Raw genomic sequence first — 17,622 nt, 5'->3', positions numbered from 1 at the left:
CCTAATTGGCTGCATAATCTGGGACACCGGGAGTGGAGTTAAGCCCTCTGAGGAGGAGGAGGAGGAGGCCTCAGAATCTTGTGCATTATGATGGGGGATGGGTCACAAGATATATTTTAAATTAAAAATTAGAAGTGGTTTAAATTAACACTGTTCTACATCCAAAATGACTGAGTCAAGCACTGGTGTCACTTGTTGTTTGTGTCTGTGGAGATTGTACAGATGGCCACATCAAATGAGTTCTGTTATTCTCTCCCCTCTTCTTATTGTGCTTGTCTTGTCTGTGTCCCCTGATGGCTACTTTCACTTTGCCTCTTCTCTTGTTCTCCTTCTTGTGTTCCTCCTCCAGTGTAGTGTGGTTAAAACCAGGCAAACAGTCAGATACTTGAGCGAGTGAAAGCTGCCTTATCAGTTAACACGTCCTTTTCCCTAAAGAGGTGTTACAGCGGCAGTGGAGCAGAGACGACATCTGTAATCAATATAAAGACTGGTAGTAATCTTAGTAATCTTGACTACTGCCTTAAATAAATAGTTCAACATTGTGGGAAATACAGTTATTTGCTTTCTTGCAGAGAAGTAGTGGAGAATATTGATACCAGTCTCAAGTCTGTGTGGTGAATATGTAGCTGGAAAATATGACACCACACTCATCTCACTGCTAAAACTTGAACGCTGGGTGCTGGATTCTTACTGTCCTAAATAATATAAAGCAAAGACAAGGACAAGGACAGCACTCATGTATATTCAGCTGCAACCAGCAGTCGCTTAGCTTAGCATAAAGCAGTTGTTCTCAAACAGTGTGCCATGAGGCAAAGCCTTTTAGTTGCCCCTGTGCAAACCGTCTTATTTCTGAACAGTCATCAAGCAACAACAAAGACTACAGTTAATTTTAATGTTTAATCTAGCGCTGCAAAGTCAAAGAAATGTCAGAAAATTGTGAAAAATGTCCATCCCAGTTCCTTACAATTCAAGGAGATGTCTTGAAATGTTTTTTTTTGTCAGTCCACATCCTGACATTATTCACTTTAATGTCATAATAAATGGAGAAAAGTGAGGGATTTACTACATTTTCTGACAATCAGTACATGCAGTAGGATTTAATTCTCGTAAACTCTCAGTGGAGCATTGACCTGATCTTACCACCTGGTTTTATCCCTTGAACTTAAATGCTCGGTTTCAAAACATTACAACAGTGAGCTGTGAGGAAATAAGTGAGTGTCATTATCCGCTGATTTAAAAAGCAGGAATTAATTTGGTTTTAAATTAAAATTTCACTGCCGTTGAATACCAGTTAAATCTCCACATAAAAGCTGCAAATGGTGATTAATTACAGACAGAAATATTCTTGTTACTCAAGTCATGATTTAAGTTTCCTTTCAAAGTTCCTATAAGTTTTTTTTCCTTTTCAAACTCACTGAGAGATCCAGCAGTGACAGTAATTTGTAAAGCTTTATAGTTTGACTGTGAATCTCTTCCCATCAGAGTGTTATTGGTTAAACTGTGTCAAGGTTGTGATCATGTGTTTAAACTCTGCAGTTTAACCACGACCACTTAGTTAGTTTTGTATGCCGATATTAAAACATATACCTGCATTTTGCATTAATTCAAGTAAAACACATTCATATTTTAGTCAAATTATTATAGATACATGCAAGATTTTTTTGAATAGAACCACCTGCTACACACATCTGTGGGTCTTTGTTCTCTGTATTTGAAGGAAGTCACTTTGTATCTGCAGAGCTGACTTGTGGCATATGTGCCTGAGACGGTGCCTGAGGACTTTCATTTGGCAGTGCTTGTGATCGGGAGAGCTGTAGGGTTTACTGTGCACAAAGGGCAGACTGTTATCGGGTGGGATTAGTGGTTTTCAAAGGTTCTGGGAAAATGCTGTTTTCCACTGTTTTGAATGGATTTTGGCGCTCTGGAAATTTGACTTTGAGGTGGAAGATTGTGCTGGCAAGCTGGCGGTTGCAGGTCACTACGTGGAAAAATCACACCTTCTGTAATTAATTGAATAATTTCAAAATCGGCTCCCAAATCATGCACCGGTTGCGCATATTTTAAAATGAATTAAAGTGCACTGTAAGTTAATTTAGTTTCATCAGCCTGTACATTTAAGGTTTTAAGGTCTGTAATTGCAGTCTTCATTTTATAAACTGGGATAAACTGTAATGTACTGCATGTTCATGCTCTATGCAAAATTTTACTATTATATAAGATGTCACCTTTTCAGGTGCTAAGAAAAACAGCCATGTGTTCAGCTTTGTGGCAGTACATTTTTTCACATGGTCCATTGGCTTTGGTTTGTTTGGCTGAAGAAATGGAAGAATTATCTCAACTCATAAAGAAGCACTGCCCCTTTCAGTTTTGTCAAAAAAAGTGTTTTTCAGGATCAAGCGGTGACGCTCTATAAGGTCATCATGTTCTGAGCATTGCAGTCCTGTGAGAAGTATTTGTAAAAAGTCATCATATGATGAGCACTGGACAGGAAGGGTATGAAAATATATTATATTCTGAAAAGTAACTAAAGTTATCAGTGACACGTTGTGGAGTAAGAAGTACAATATTTGCCTCTGAGATTTAGTGGAATATAAATATAAAGTTGCATAAAATGGACCTCAAGTTTGTTCTTAAGTACAGAACTTAAAGAAAATACATTCCACCACTAATTAAACTGCAAAAATGTGTAAAATTCTGTTTTGTATTTTAGGTTTGCGATGGATTAACAGGTCCAAAGGGTGAAAAAGTCACATTTACTGTATTATTCTAAGTGTAACTATTGTAAATTACTGGCTAATGAGTTACATTGCCTTTACAGTTTATACTGTAATACTATCCCAATGTACTGCCATATCACATCAGTCTGATGGGTATTTTACTGTAGGATCACAGTCCAGTACTGCAGTGTTCCCCAACCCTGGTCCTCAGGGCACACTGTCCTGCATGTTTTAGACGTTTCCCTGCTCCAACACACCTGATTCAAATTATCGGGTTGTTGTCAGGCTTCTGCAGAGGCTTAATGATGAGCTGATCATTTGAATCAGGTGTGTTGGAGCAGGGAAACATCTAAAACATGCAGGGCAGTGGGCCCTGAGGACCAGGGTTGGTGAACACTGGAGTACAGTACTTCTACAGCAATATATTATACTGCTCTATCACAGTCCTGAAACAAAGCGGGGCTCAACAGGATTGACCACTTGCCCGGGGCAAGTGGTAAAAAAGAATTAACTGTTAATCTATTTTGATAATCAATTAATCATTAGTCATTTTCATTCCAAAACTGGCTGAAAATGCTTTGATAAAGATAAAGTGAACTCTGTGGTTTCCTTCTAGTAGAGAAAACTCGAGGCAGCACATGCAGCAGGTGCCCTTTTTATCTTTTTCAGTCCTGCCCCTCAGACAGCATGAGTCCACCACTGGGGTCATTTAACTTCTGACTAATCCGTTTTCTTTGAAGCTGCCACAAACAGTAACAGTCAGACAGTTAGCCAGCTGTTAGCAAGGGGGTTCTAGTTTGCTAATATTTGTACAAAACCAGTTAAAATGACCCAATCATTGACTTGAAACGCTTCAAACATCTGACCTGTGGATCAGACACTGAGAACAAGAAGATCAACATTATATGCAGCATTACTTTTTTCAAAATCACGTGCAATTTTACTTTTACTTTTATTACTTTTCACCATCACTGCCAGTATTACTTTCAGCATCACTGCCACCCTTACTTTTCTATTTTTTAGTTTACTCATTTTATCTTATCTGGAACACAGATTGAAGCTGTGCAGTGGGTGGAAACTTACAAACATTTGACTGGAGGCTCACATTTGCAATTCAAGGCTTACAAACAGGAAACTGAATTTTCATAGATAAATCCTGCGAGCACAGAGCTGGATATAAAGCATTCAGCGCAGAGTTTGCAAACACTAATTGAAATGTTGTCAAAAATGTAATATTCTGACTGTTATGGAGGGGGAGTTTTTCATTTATACCAGCAGGGGGAGACTTTGCCCATAAATGTCTGAACTCAGTGGGACTGGAGGGGGACTTCCTGGCCATAAAACTGATATAACTCCTTTAAGTGTTTAATTCTATCTCTTTTGTGTGCTGTGTTTCTAACTCTTGATTCATATGTAAATAGTGGTGCATTGATTGCTGAAATACAGCAGCAATGAGCGACTAATCAGATGTGTTCATAATATCATCGTTGCATAATAAAACACGAAGCTTGATTGTAATTTAGTGCAGAGGCTGAATGAAACTGTGGAAGACTCATTAGGGTGCAATTAATGATCGTTATCTAGACGTGCAGATAAATGGCTCAATTAGCTGTGAGGCTTTTTTTTTTTTGTCCCCCTCAGTGCAGTTTGTTATCCGACCTCCCTGCAGAAAAAACACAATAATCAGCTGTAATTCGTATAAGTGCGTCAATAGACATCATAATTGGATGTTTTTGATCGCTGCTTTATTATTGGCTTCCTTTTTTTGGGCCACTTTTTGTCGCAAGTTCTCGCGGTGACATGGCCGCACAGGAGCGCACGCACTCAGCAGAGAGCGCGTCAGTGCTCGTGCCTCACTTTGTCCTGAGCGCGAGACAGGAGAGAGGAGAGCTCGAGCTACGTTGTCTCGTGCGGATTTCGCTGACACGTTGAGACGCGCGGAGGACTTTGCAAGTGTTTGTATATATTTTGTCAGATCAGAAGCGAAGAAGAAAGAAGGAGAAGGAGAAGTGCCTGGACTTGGAGAGGAGAGTGGGGGGAGGAATAAACCAAAAACGCAACACGTATCCGGTGGGCTCCCACACTCCTGACAGAGACAAGCGGCAGGAGTTGGAGCGGAGGGTGCAAGGAAAGAAGCGAGAAGAAGAAGAAGAAGAGGGGAAAGATTTGACGGTTTCGCTCCCATCAACGCGTTTTAACTTAATAATACAGAGGAATAATGAGGAACGTTTGGATACTTTTGACCCTGGCGCTGACCGTCTTCCTCTCCGGGGAAACGGTAAGTTTTTTTGGGGGGGGAACTTAAAAACGGGGTGAGAACCCTGTACTGTAGTAGCTGTGGGGGGAGAACTTAACTAAGGTCCACGTACGGACCAAGCGCTGCTGCTGCTGCTGGCTTTTTCTGCAGTTTGTTTCAGAGAAAAAAAAACTCACGTTTGCTGATTTCAACGTGTGCGCTTTTTAAATTTTGCGCAAAACACTGCCACGAAACGATGAGGACCGTATTATTCGCAGTTTACCGACTTGTTTGTCCATTGAATCTGTGTCTGACAACTGAGCAGGCAGGCCTATTGCTGCCACTTTGCACAGGACTTTGCCTATAGCAATTTTCTTTATATCATATAAGACACTGAAATATGCATGAAGAGCTCGGATAGAACCTGCAGAGGTCATCGTGCTTGTCTTGCTGCTTGCCTGTAGGTGTTTTTGTTTTTTTGTGGCACAGACCAACACTTAAAAGAAACCTGCACGGATGAAATTTATTGTTTTTGTTGCTTAAAAGTCCATTTCAGGGTCATTAAATAAAATGATCACCAGTGAAGACCGATTTTAGTAGAAATATGGCGTGGTATAGGAAAGTTAGAGGCTATATGACATCTGAAATGAAGGATATGATCCAGACATCGACTGTTAAAGAGCTCTGCAACAGTATTTTAGCTGTATTACAGTGATTTGTCGTTACGATGTTGGTTCATATGCCATAATTTCTGGAGCCATCTTTGTCTTCACCTTCCTTTTGGACCAACCAGTCATTGAATGGTTGTGACATTTAGGCTAAATGAGCAAAGTTCACCTTTTTGTAGGGACCCATGTAAGTGAAGTTTATTCTGCCTGTTTGTATTTGCTGCTTAAAACTCTCCCTCAAAGTTGTGAAATAACTTACTGTGCCAGTAAAGGCAGATTTTAGAGAGACACTGTTGCCATATCACTTAAAATGGAAAAGTTATAGACTATATGACATCTGGAATGAAGGATATGCTCACCACACTGACTATTAGAGAGCTCCATGAGAGTGTGCTGGCTGTGTTTTGTCTCATCATGTTGATTCCCAGGTCTGTGCTCAGTGAAATGGGTGCATTATTGAGTAAATGTCATCATTACTGGAGTCATCCAGCTTGCTAGACAGATAAATCTTTGTTTTCTTTTTCCTTTTGGTGACAGTCTTTGCATGTTTGTGACATTTAAACAAACAAAGCTCACCTTTTTTTTGTGACAATAAGAGCTGCAGAGGTGAATGTGCTCATTTCAGCTTGCTTACGGGTGTTCAGCTTGAGGTTTTTTATTTTTGTGACATGGAACGGCACTTTAAAGGGACCTATGAGGGTGAAGTTTATTCGACCTACTTGTATTTTAATTGCATCACCGCTAAGATTTTAGAGGGATGCTGCTGAAATATCACACAAAATGGTTAGCTTACAGACCATCTGACATCTGGAATGAAGGATTTGATCACCACACTGACTATTAGGGAACCCTATAACAGAATATGAGCTGCAGTCCAGTGATTTGTTGTTCATTATTGGAGCCATCAGGCTCACTAGACAGATAAATCTTTGTTTTCCTCTTCCTTTTGGTGGCAAAGCTATGAAATAGTTGGGCATTTTTTGGAGTTAAGCTTCAGAAATATCTGGAAATTGGAAAGTTATAGTCTACATGGCATCTGAAATGAAGGATCTGATCACCACAATGACTATTAGAGAACTCTGTCACAGTATTTTAGCTGTATTGCAGTGATTTGCTGCTGCATTATTGAGTAAATGTCATCATAATTGAAGCTTTCCAGCTTACTAGGAAGATAAATCTGCGTTTTCTTCTTCCTTTTGGTGGCAGTCATTGAATGGTTGTGACATTTAAATGAACAAAGCTCAACTTTTTGAGACATGGAGCAATACTTTAAAGGATGACGTTCACTCAGCTGCCTCTATGTGTTTTGTTGAGTAATCGCATACCAAGTAAAGACATATTTTAAGTGGAGTCTTTATAAAATTACATAAAGTGGTAAAGTTATAGACCACGTGACCTCTGAATGATAACCTCACTGACTCTATATCAGTATTTCAGCTGTATTATAGTGATCTTTTGTCATGATGTTGATTTCCAGGTCTGTTCTCACTGAAATGGATGTATTATTGAGTAAATGTCATCATTATTGGAGTCATCCAGCTCATGAGACAGATAGACTAGACAGATAAATCTTTGTTTTCTTCTTCTGTTTGGTGGCAAAGCTATGAAGTAATTGTTAGGGCAAATTTTGGAGTTAAGCTTTAGAAGTATCACAGGAAATGGGGAAGTTATAGACTAGACACTGACTATTAGAGAACTCTGTCACAGTATTTTAGCTGTATCACTGTGATTTGTTGTTGCATTATTGAGTAAATGTCATTATTATTGGAGCCACCCAGCTTTCTAGACAGATAAATCTTTGTTTTCCTCTTCCTTTTGGTGGCAGTCATTGCACGGTAGTGGCATTTATATGAACAAAGCTCACAAACTTTTTTTGTGACATGGAGCAATATTTGCATGAGGAGCTCAGACACAACCTGCAGAGGTCAATGTGCTTATCCCACTAGGTGTTCAGCTTCAGATTTTTTATTTTTTTGCAACATGGAGCAACACTTCAAAGGGACCTTAGTGGGTGCAATTTATTCACCCTGTCTGTATTTGTTGTCTAAGTGTCTCTTTTAAAATTATGAAGTAACTGCATGGCCAGTAAAGACAGATTTTAGAGGGACGCTGTTGAAATATCACATGAAATTAAAAAGTTATAGACTATATGACATCTGAAATGAAGGATAGGATCACCACACTGACTATTAGAGAACTCAATTACAGTATTTTAGCTGTATTACTGTGATTTGTTGTTTCATTATTGACTAAATGTCATCATCATTGAAGCCATCCAGCTCATGAGATGAATAAATCTTTGTTTTCTTCTTCTTTTTGGTGGCAATCGTTGAATGGTTGTGACATGGAGCAATGCTTTAAATGAACCTTCTGTATATGGATGTGATATCTCTAATTGCACAACCAGTAAAGGGACATTTCAGAGGGAAGCTATCAAATGAAATGGGAAAGTTATAGACTATATGGCATCTGAAATTAAGGATATGATCACCATGCTGACTATAAGGGAAGTCAAAGTGCTTCTAGAACAGTATATTAGCTTTATTACAGCGATTTGTTGTTATGATGTTGATTTTCATGTCTGTGCTCACTGAAATGGATTCATTATTGAGTAAATGTCATCATTATTGGAGTCATGCACTTTACTAAACAGATAAAACTCTGTTTTCCTCTTCCTCTTGGTGGCAATCATTGAGTGATTGTGACATTTAACTGAACAAAGCTCAGATTTTTTGTGGCATGGGCGACTTATGTGGATGAACTTTATTCAACTTGCTTATATTTGGTGCTTAAACTAGAAAATACAACGATTTTAAAGGTATGCTGTCGAAATATCACATGAAATGAGAAAATTATAGACTTTCTGACACCAGAAATGAAGGATGTGATCACCACACTGACCATTAGGGAACTCAAAGTGTCTGCAACAGTGTTTTAGCTGTATTACAGTGATTTGTTGTTATGATGTTGATTCCTGTGTGAGCCATGTAGGTCTGTTCTTGCTAAAATGGATGCATTATCGTGTAAATACCACCTTTAATGGAGCCATGCAGCTTACTAGACAGATGCATTTTTGTTCTCTGTTTTTCTTTTTCATTGACAGTCCCTGAACAGTTGTGACATTTAAATAATGAAAGTTCACCTGAGCAACATCTGACTTTAAATTTCCCTTTTTTATGATCAGAAACAGTTTAGTTTTGAACATATTTTGCCGCTCATCTCTGTTATTATTTCCTTGATCCAGTTTCGGGTTCACATCAGTGTTGTACTCTCCTCTCTGAGTGTGCATCACCCTGCAAATTGGCCGGGCTGTTGGAATGACAGATTTTGGCACTTTCATGTGCGGCCCCTGTCATTATTGTCCCCTCCTGTTGTTTCTCTGTGGGTTGTGACTTGTCGCTTGGCGCAGTGCCTCCTCCTCTGTTGTCCAATTAGCTGATTCAGACACTGTTGTTTTAATGACTCATTGTTTTGCATGAGGTCACCCCTCGAGAGTGCATTTTTCACATGGTTTCTGTCTGTTTTCACACCAGGGCTGAGTATCTGCACACATTTCAATTCTTTATTAATCATGTACAGCCCAATATACACTAGAGCTGCAACTATTAGTCAATCAATTGATTAGCTGTCAACTATTGACTTAATTACGGACTATTTTGATGATCAATCATTGTATTTGAGTCTTTAATTTTTAAGAAAAAATAAAACAACAAATTTCAGCATTTCAAATCCAAATATCTTCCGGTATCTTTAGTCCTCTTTGAGAGTAAAACTGAGTAGAGCTGTAATATGGATTGTTTTTGAGAATTGAAACACTAACACAATACATAATATTACAACACCAACGTATATTGGTATTTCTCACCTAAGCCATACAAATTACGGTCCCAAAATTACCAGCAGAGTTGAACAAAGACTTTTATAACACCGTGTCCACAACAAATAAAAGTTTTACAAAGATATAATTCATTACAGAGCTATATTGGAGTGCATATGATATTTTCCTGGCCACTCAGAGTCTGTTGTCTACCTTAATTTGGCAAAATATGAGGTAATCCAGTACAATAATGCATGCTTTACCATCGTCATCTAGATGACTTTACACAGACAGATCACACACACAGACACACACAAACTTTAACCTGATCAATATCTGCCTCCCCTTTATCTGCGTCCCCTGAAGGCCTCACTGGAACTTGACATGTGACATTGATTCTCAATATTGGCACTGGTGTTGACAAGTGGTTGATAACCTGCTTTAGGCACATCTGTCTGTGCTTTAATTACCCCGTCACATCACAGCGGTACAGCGTTATAACTCTCAGCGGCTGTTTGAACCTTTCAGATAAATCTCACTGCTCCCGGCCTTCAAAAACTAATTATTTCATCACCGAACCAGAGAGCAGATTTTTCGTCCATAAAAAATTGTTGTGCTTTTGTTTTGAAACCATTTATATTCCTTACTTCTTCTTTTTTTCTGGCCTGCCAGCTCACCAGCTCACTTTAACGCTCTGACTTGTGAGGTCTCGGCACATGTTGAAGGAAAATACAGTTTTTGCAGAATATGAAGCCACACCGGTGTGTTGTTATCATATCTCTCGTTAGATGAGGTCGACATGGCGAATGTTGAACTGGAACAGTCTGCTCTGACTGTTTTTGTGACTGTTTTCCACTCCTCTGCTTCCAAGAAATTTTGTGAACGAGGAGGAAGAGTTTGGCTGGGCCGTATACACTCAGCCCGCCCTGCCCGCCGTGTTTCGGTGCACGCCACTCACCAGATGTTGTGGTCTATAATTTGTGTCATGTTTTGGTGGGAAGCGTGGGTGTCGTTCAACTCCCTCTGCATCTGTGATTTACAAGGGGGTTCTGAGTCTCGCTCTGATGCTGGACTCAGCAGAATCAGTAGGATGGCTGGGTTTGGTGTGAGTCCTGCTTCCAAGGACGGTCGAGGAGTGTGGCGGAAGAGGGAGGCAGAGAGAAAGAGGGAAGTGGGAGGATGGAGGAGAAAAAGAGAGTCAAGGGCGGTTATTGTTTGGGTTTTCCCTGATACTGATGCTTTAAAGCTGAACCCACAGTGAACTGATGTGCAGCTTGTAATATATATATATGTCACACTATACTGTGCAAGTTAAGAACTGGCACAGAGTTTTGGTACGTGACCCTAAAAGAGACTCACAATTACAATGTTTCAATTCAAGCTCAAGGGATTTTTGAGCTAACAAAAGGAAGATTTCACACATGTGTTTATTTTTTCCCTCCTGAGCAATTGTTGTGGGCTGACCCCGTTCATGAAGATGATGCAGGGTGAAAGCTGGCTTAGTCTTTTTTGAAAAGGGTGACTGATGTGGGATTGCTATGATAAACTACCCTCAAATAGTCAAACGAAAGAGACACGCTAAGCTTGAGAAAGTCTCTAATATTATTTCAAGGGTGAAAATGCCAAGGCACCAAATACACGACTTCAACTTGAAGCCTTTTGATGGCTTTTTGAGGGAAGGGGAAAAGGTGCAGGCTGTTTATTGTGAGGGATGTGTAATCGAAGTCCCACAGAGGTATTCAAGTTTCATTTTCTGGCTTGAATGGCAGTTTTGTATCCGATGATTTGCTGGTAATGAAATGAACAGCACAGGCGCGAAAGCTGACCTTCCCTTCAACTTAAGGCCGTCTAGCACATTTTTCCAGACAGATACCCCTAAAAAAATACCATTCACTCCAAGATGCCTTGAGAACAAATAACCTACGGGACTATTTTCTTTTGTATAGATTGATTTGAAGGCTATATGAAACCCAAAAGCATGTTGGTTTCAAAGGCTCTTAATGTTTTTTAATCCTCCATCCTGACACCATCTTCAAGGCTGCTGAACTGAATGCTTCACTCGTTTTGTTTCACGAGGCTTTCAGATCCTGAATGAGGTGTTCACATTGGAAATCTTCTCTTCATTCTCCAGCGATAAAAGCAATACGCTCCATCTAAAACATTTCATTTCCAATGTACTTCACGATGAATAAGTAAAACGCCTGTCTGCAGTTGGAGGACAAAATATTTACCCTCTTTTCATTTTGTATGCAAGAGGAGGAAAAAGGCCAGCAAGGAGTAATATGCAAGGATAAAAGTGACCAAATAAAGAGTGTAATAAAAGTTCAAGGGGACATTTATGAAATTTTCTATTCTGGGCCTGAATAACTGTGTTAGTTTGCCTGTTTCACGTTAACTAGATCAAAATTAATGCCAAATATTCACAGAATGAGTACATGTTCGTTTTTGAGTCATAAGAAATCATTAATAATGGAGTCTGACAGGCAGTGTTACAGGCAGTCATTGAACCCCACAGAGCTTTTATTTTCAGGATAATGAGCGTAACTGTACATTGACAGACAATTTACAGTTGTAAACTTACAATGTAGGACTCGCTGTCACTTTTTATTGTCAGTGTATGGTGTTGCATGCATCTTGCGCTCCTGCAGTGTTCCTGCAGCCCGCAAGAGCTTCCCTGAGTCTGGGGAGGAGGGCGCAGGGGAAACAACATGCTTCAACCATAGATCGCATATAAAATAGGATTTCAACTTATTTAATATACTGTCTTTAGCTCTAACTCGCCGTTTGAACTGCTGTACTCATTTTTGCATGCACTACTGCTACAAGCTTAAGCTGTAAGAGGGTAATGTTGGAACAGAGAAATGAAAGGATGTGGTGCCACGCAGAAGCAGAGGCCAGATGCTTCGCTGCGACTGCAGCTTCTCCTGCTGTATATTTAATGACGCTCTTTTATTTTGCATTAACCTAGAATTCGTCAAACCGAAGACACGACTGGCTCCTCTGCATGAAACTGCTCGTGTTTTGTCTGCCTGTGGAAAAAGCCTCTGCTTTTCTTTTTTCTTTTTTTTTTTTTTTTTCTCTAATAAATCCGCCACTGACACACATGGGAACACAGAGTTTCTTCTTGCTCTACCTCCTCGCTGGTGTCCGACCCTTCAGGGGGTGCATTCACTCGGTCCCTGTCTGCCAAGCATTATGCAATCACTAATGGACTCTACAGAAGGCAGGAGGCAGGGGCTGCTGGACCACTGAAAGCACAACAGCAACCACCACCTCCCCCCTCCTCTTTTTTTTTTTTTTTTTCCCTGAATCCATCTGTGTCCACGCATGAACTCCTGTTTTGTCACCATGCAGGCGCACACACACAAGTAGATAAACACACATTCTCACACATGGTCTCTCGCCTGTGTTGTTTTTCTCTGTTCCAATCTACATGGCCACATCTCTCTACCAGCATGGTCAAATATGCTGCCTGTCATTACCACAGTGTCTTGGATTAGGCTGAGAACAGTGGCATCATAGATTTCTCTCTCAGTCACACAGCTGGACGGAATGAAGGGAGAGGATATGTTTTCTTTTTTTTTCCCCACAAGACACACATATATAGACACTTTTGTCTTTTCCCTTCCTTTAAGGCGACAGTACACATAATGATCTAAAATGCTTATTCTTTTCCTCTTACCTGTAGTGCTATTTATCTATTTGGATTGTTTCGGCGTAAGTTTTGGCAGCATCAGAGATGTCTGCCTTCTCTAGAATATGTTGGAACTAGATGGCACTTGGCTCGTGATGTTCAAAGCACCAAAAAAATTGATTGACTGATAAGTTGTTTGGTCCAGAAAATGCTGAAAAATGTTGATCTCTGTTTCCAAAGCCGAAGATGATGTTCTCAAATATAGTATTTTGTCCACAACCCAAATATTTCCTGTTTACGGTCAGAAGGGAGTAAAGAAACCAGAAAATAATCAGCTTTGAGAAGCTGAAATCAGAGGATTCAGACTTTTTGACTCAATGAATCAAAACAACTATTTGATTATCAAAATAGTTTGTGATTAATTTAATAGTCTATTAATAATCGATCAGAGCTGGACTCTTTGTCTTGAATGAGCATGTAGATAATTTTTTAGTACTCTCAGTCCTTTTGACACTATTAAGTATTGCATTGAAAAGTGATGCTTTTGACAACCTTAAAAGAGACATTGCAGTTGACTTTACTGACACATTTATTTTTTGGAAATTTTGAGCTCCATAAACTGAGTGCAGGGTTCAACAATAAGAACTACCTGAAAAAAAAGCCACAAATCTTGCAACTCACTTGCCTGACTGGGAAAGTGGTAAAAAAAAATTAAACTGTTTTTATAATCAGTTGATCATTAATATAAATTTTCATGCAAAGTGGTAGAAAATGTTGTTTTCGGCCTCTCAAATACAGAGATTTCAAAGTTTTCTTCATCTGTTGTCACATTAAATATAAGTTCTTTGAGTTGTAGGCAAAACTAGACATTTAAAGACACTGTCTTAGACTTTGAAAAACAATGGATGAGCATTTTGCACTATTTCCTGCCATTTTATAGACGTTGCAGCCTTAGATTAAGCACGACAATCAACTTTAGTCTTTGTTGTTATTTAATTACCTCTAATAAATAAAACAACTCGTACAGGGACAAGTAGATTTCTGACCCAATTGCCCAACCGTGCAAGTGGAAAAAAAAAAAAAACATGAACCCTGCAAGTACCATCTAGTCCCATTACATTGCAGAGAAGACAGACATCTCTACAGCTTGATGGATGAATAGCACCACAGGTAATAGGAAAAATATGTATTTTTGACTTTGGGGTGACCTGTCCCTTTAAGATGTGAGCGCTTGCATTGAATTTGCGAACATCTGCAGGACGTATGTGTATTTGAAAGGAGCTGCTTTCCTCTACTCCTCCTCCTCGCTCTTGTTGACCAGTTGGAAGAGGCTCTTACTTTGGCAGGGCCTTGTGCACACTAGTAAAGACTCACAAATAGTCAAACTGTTGACTGTGCTTGGGTTTGTGTGTGCTGGTCCTTTTTTATGCCACTCTGGCTATGTGTGTGTGTGTGTGTGTGTGTGTGTGTGTGTGTGTGTGTGTGTGTGTGTGTGTGTGTGTGTGTGTGCATGAGTTTATAGCTGTGTTTAAAATACACTGTCATCCCAGCCACCACGGCGTAGGGAAAACACATTAGGGAGATGTGGCTGCAGCTAAACCGGCGACAGCAGCACTGGTTTATGTTGGGCCGCAGCCACCTCAGCTCAGACTGTCAGTGGACAACAAAAGCCTCTGCATGTGCTTGTGGCAATCTGGATGAAAATATTTAGACATTGCGGACCTGGAACATTACTCTTTCTCTGTCTTCCTCTTTTCCCACCCTCTTTCATCTCCTCTTTTCTTCTATTTAATTAGCTTAGCAAATGGAAACTTCCTTGGCAGGACCACGGTGGAGGGGATTGTGGTTGTGACAAAGAAAAATGGGGAAAACCCCCGTGTCAGGACGTCTGTTTTCCTCTTTCTTTCTCTGTGTTTTTTTACTGCCCGCTGCCCTCCAGTTTCAGCTGGTAGGAGGAAAAGAAAAAGGAGATGAAGGAAAAGGAGTGGGGGCAGAGTGTGAACCCTGCCTCCCTTTTGGTGTTCAGGTTTTCCCAAGCCAGACAGACCCTGTCTGGAGTCTTTGCTGTATGAGGTGTGAAAAGTGTCTAACTTGACAGGGGGTGAAATGACGGAGACAGACCCATGTGGTAAACAGAGTGTGTAAGAGTTTGAGGAATCTGGACATACTGTCTGCTTTCTGATTACTGTGAAAGATTATTTGTTCTTTCTAGAGCTGCAACAATTAATCGATTAGATAAGATTAATTTTATTAATCGTTCCATCATTTTGAGTCATTACTTAATAAAAAAAAAAGTTGAAGTTCTCTGATTTCAGCTTCCCAGATGTGAATATATTCTGGTTTCTTTACTCATCGGTGACAGTAAACTGAATATCTTTGGGTTGTGGACAAAACAAGACACTTGAGCGTGTCACCATGGGCTTTAGGAAACAGTGATCTCTCACCACTTTCCAGGATTCAACAATAAGGGTTGTTTTGCTTGCCCATGGCAAGTAAAATGCAATGTTGTGCAAGTAAATTTGGCAACTCACTTGCCTGACTGCGTAAGTGGTAAAAGAATTAAACTATTTAACTATTTTGATAAGCAATTTTTTCATACAAAAATGGCAGAAAATGCTATTTTCAGCCTCTCAAATACAGGGATTTCCTGCTTTTCTCTGTGTTATTACATTAAACTGGGTATCATTGAGTTGTGGACTGACCATTTGGTCTCTTGAGAAACTAAAATAGACATTTTACACCGTTTTCTGATATTTTATAGATTTTGCAGCCTTAGATTAAACATGACAATCAACTTAAGTCTCTGTTGTTATTTGATAACTGCTAAAAAATAAAACAATTTATACAGGGACAAATTGAAATTGACTTTGGGCAAGTAAATTTCTGACATTCTGTGGACCAAACAATTAATCAACTAATGATAATGGATAAAACAATAATGGATAAAATTAACGACAGATGAATAGATGATGAAAATAATCAGCCATAGTGCTTTCATTTTTTTCCTTATCTAATTTTTAAAAGAAAACCAAAATAATATAGCATGCTTTTATGAAACTATAATCACTTTTGCTAGTGTGAGAAGAATACACTAGTGTCTTGAAAGAATTGAGACTAGGGTTGGGCAATATGGGCAAAAATCAAATATCATCATACTTTTGACCAAACACCTTGATATCAATATATTGATATTGCAGCAAAACTATAGGGATGACTATTTGTGGTTCACAAAATGTTAACTCAATGAGATTTCTGAAAAATAATCATCATGAATGTGGATATAATGACTAAGTGGATAAAGGCAAATAATAAAGAAAGAAAGAAAGAAAATTTTCCTCTTAAAGCTGCATTAAGTGTCATTAGTATAGCTGTGGTCGGTTCAGGTTTTGTTGGTCTTCTTGTTAAAGGATGAAGCGAAAGCAAATGCTGCTTGTAAAACTGACTTTGTTGACTTTGTTCTGCTGAATAGACAACGATCTTACAGCCCAATGTGTTCCATCTGTAAACTATCCAAACAAGCATGGTGGATATTTGAAGCCATGACGTCAGCAAGGTTTTTCCGTCCAACTCCCAAGATTGCTGTGGAAAAACGGCACGGCACATTTAACACATCTGTGCTCACTCATATTTACGAGCACGCTTTATCGTCTCTAAAAGGCGCCAAATTGATATCTGCACTGGCGTTCCTCCAAGCAGAAAAACGTCTGGTGTTTCCATTATTTTCCCCAATCTCGAGTCAAAACAGCACGGAGTGAGCTAAAGCGTGTAAATCACGCTTTCTATGCAGGGTGTATCACCAACCGCAAATTATACTCCGCGCAGTCACTTAATTTAGAGCTGTTTTCATGAGAAAACCTTTTGAGACTCCAGAGCTGATGAGCTGGAGAGGGGAATTCATTAGTGAACTCCCCACATAGCACACTTCTTCTTCTTCTTCCAAATGCATGCTGGTGTGTAAACTCATCTCATTTCAGCGAAAAGCAGTGACTTTAAAAGCTCCCATTGAGCGCTCATGAATATTCATTATTTGGAGATATCACAAAAAAGCAGGAAGTGGTTGTGTTTCCATCCCTGTCTCCACGTGGGTCGTCTCAGCAGACTCTAAATACTTGCAGCCTTTAATAATTTCCTTCTGAGCACATAACCTGTAATTTAATAATAAGCCAGTCTTTTCCATGCTTAGAAAAATGTGCATCTGTCGCCATATTCCTTGCAAAAAACAAACATTTTGAGTCTTTGGTAGTGTTTTCTTATCCTAGTTTAATTTCAAAGGCAGTTGACTTTACTGAGGTTAGCTTCATTTCCTTATTTTGATTTGGAGGAACTGTGATGCGAAGACCCTAAATCAGCATCCAGATGTTACCGTGTGCTGTTGTGGCAGGCGTCCGATGTTTGAAACTGTGTCTAAACTGTGACCACATCATCAAACCCGTCCAGACAGTGACTCACACTGTGAGACTGAGTGAGCTAACAGTGGTGAAAGAGGGGGCAAATGTGTAAAGGGACACAACTGGGCACAAAATTAAAAAGCAAATACTTGGAGTGGAGTT

General features: G+C 39.6%; 1 protein-coding gene across 1 annotated transcript in view; it reads left to right on the top strand.

The window, feature by feature from the left end:
• The first annotated feature begins 4,532 nt into the window (after positions 1-4,532).
• Positions 4,533-17,622, top strand: part of sdc2 (syndecan 2) — a 67,555-nt gene continuing 54,465 nt past the window's right edge. The window contains exon 1 of the mRNA XM_084738736.1: positions 4,533-4,995. Coding sequence (XP_084594862.1) covers positions 4,936-4,995 — 60 coding nt within the window. The 5' untranslated portion in view covers positions 4,533-4,935. The remainder of the gene's footprint in view (positions 4,996-17,622) is intronic.

This window comes from Lutjanus erythropterus, chromosome 16 (assembly GCF_056507025.1).
Source record: "Lutjanus erythropterus isolate fLutEry1 chromosome 16, fLutEry1.hap2, whole genome shotgun sequence".
NCBI classification, from domain to species: domain Eukaryota; kingdom Metazoa; phylum Chordata; class Actinopteri; order Lutjaniformes; family Lutjanidae; genus Lutjanus; species Lutjanus erythropterus.
Note: the sequence above shows the minus strand (reverse complement) of the source record. Positions and strands in the feature narration are given on the sequence as shown.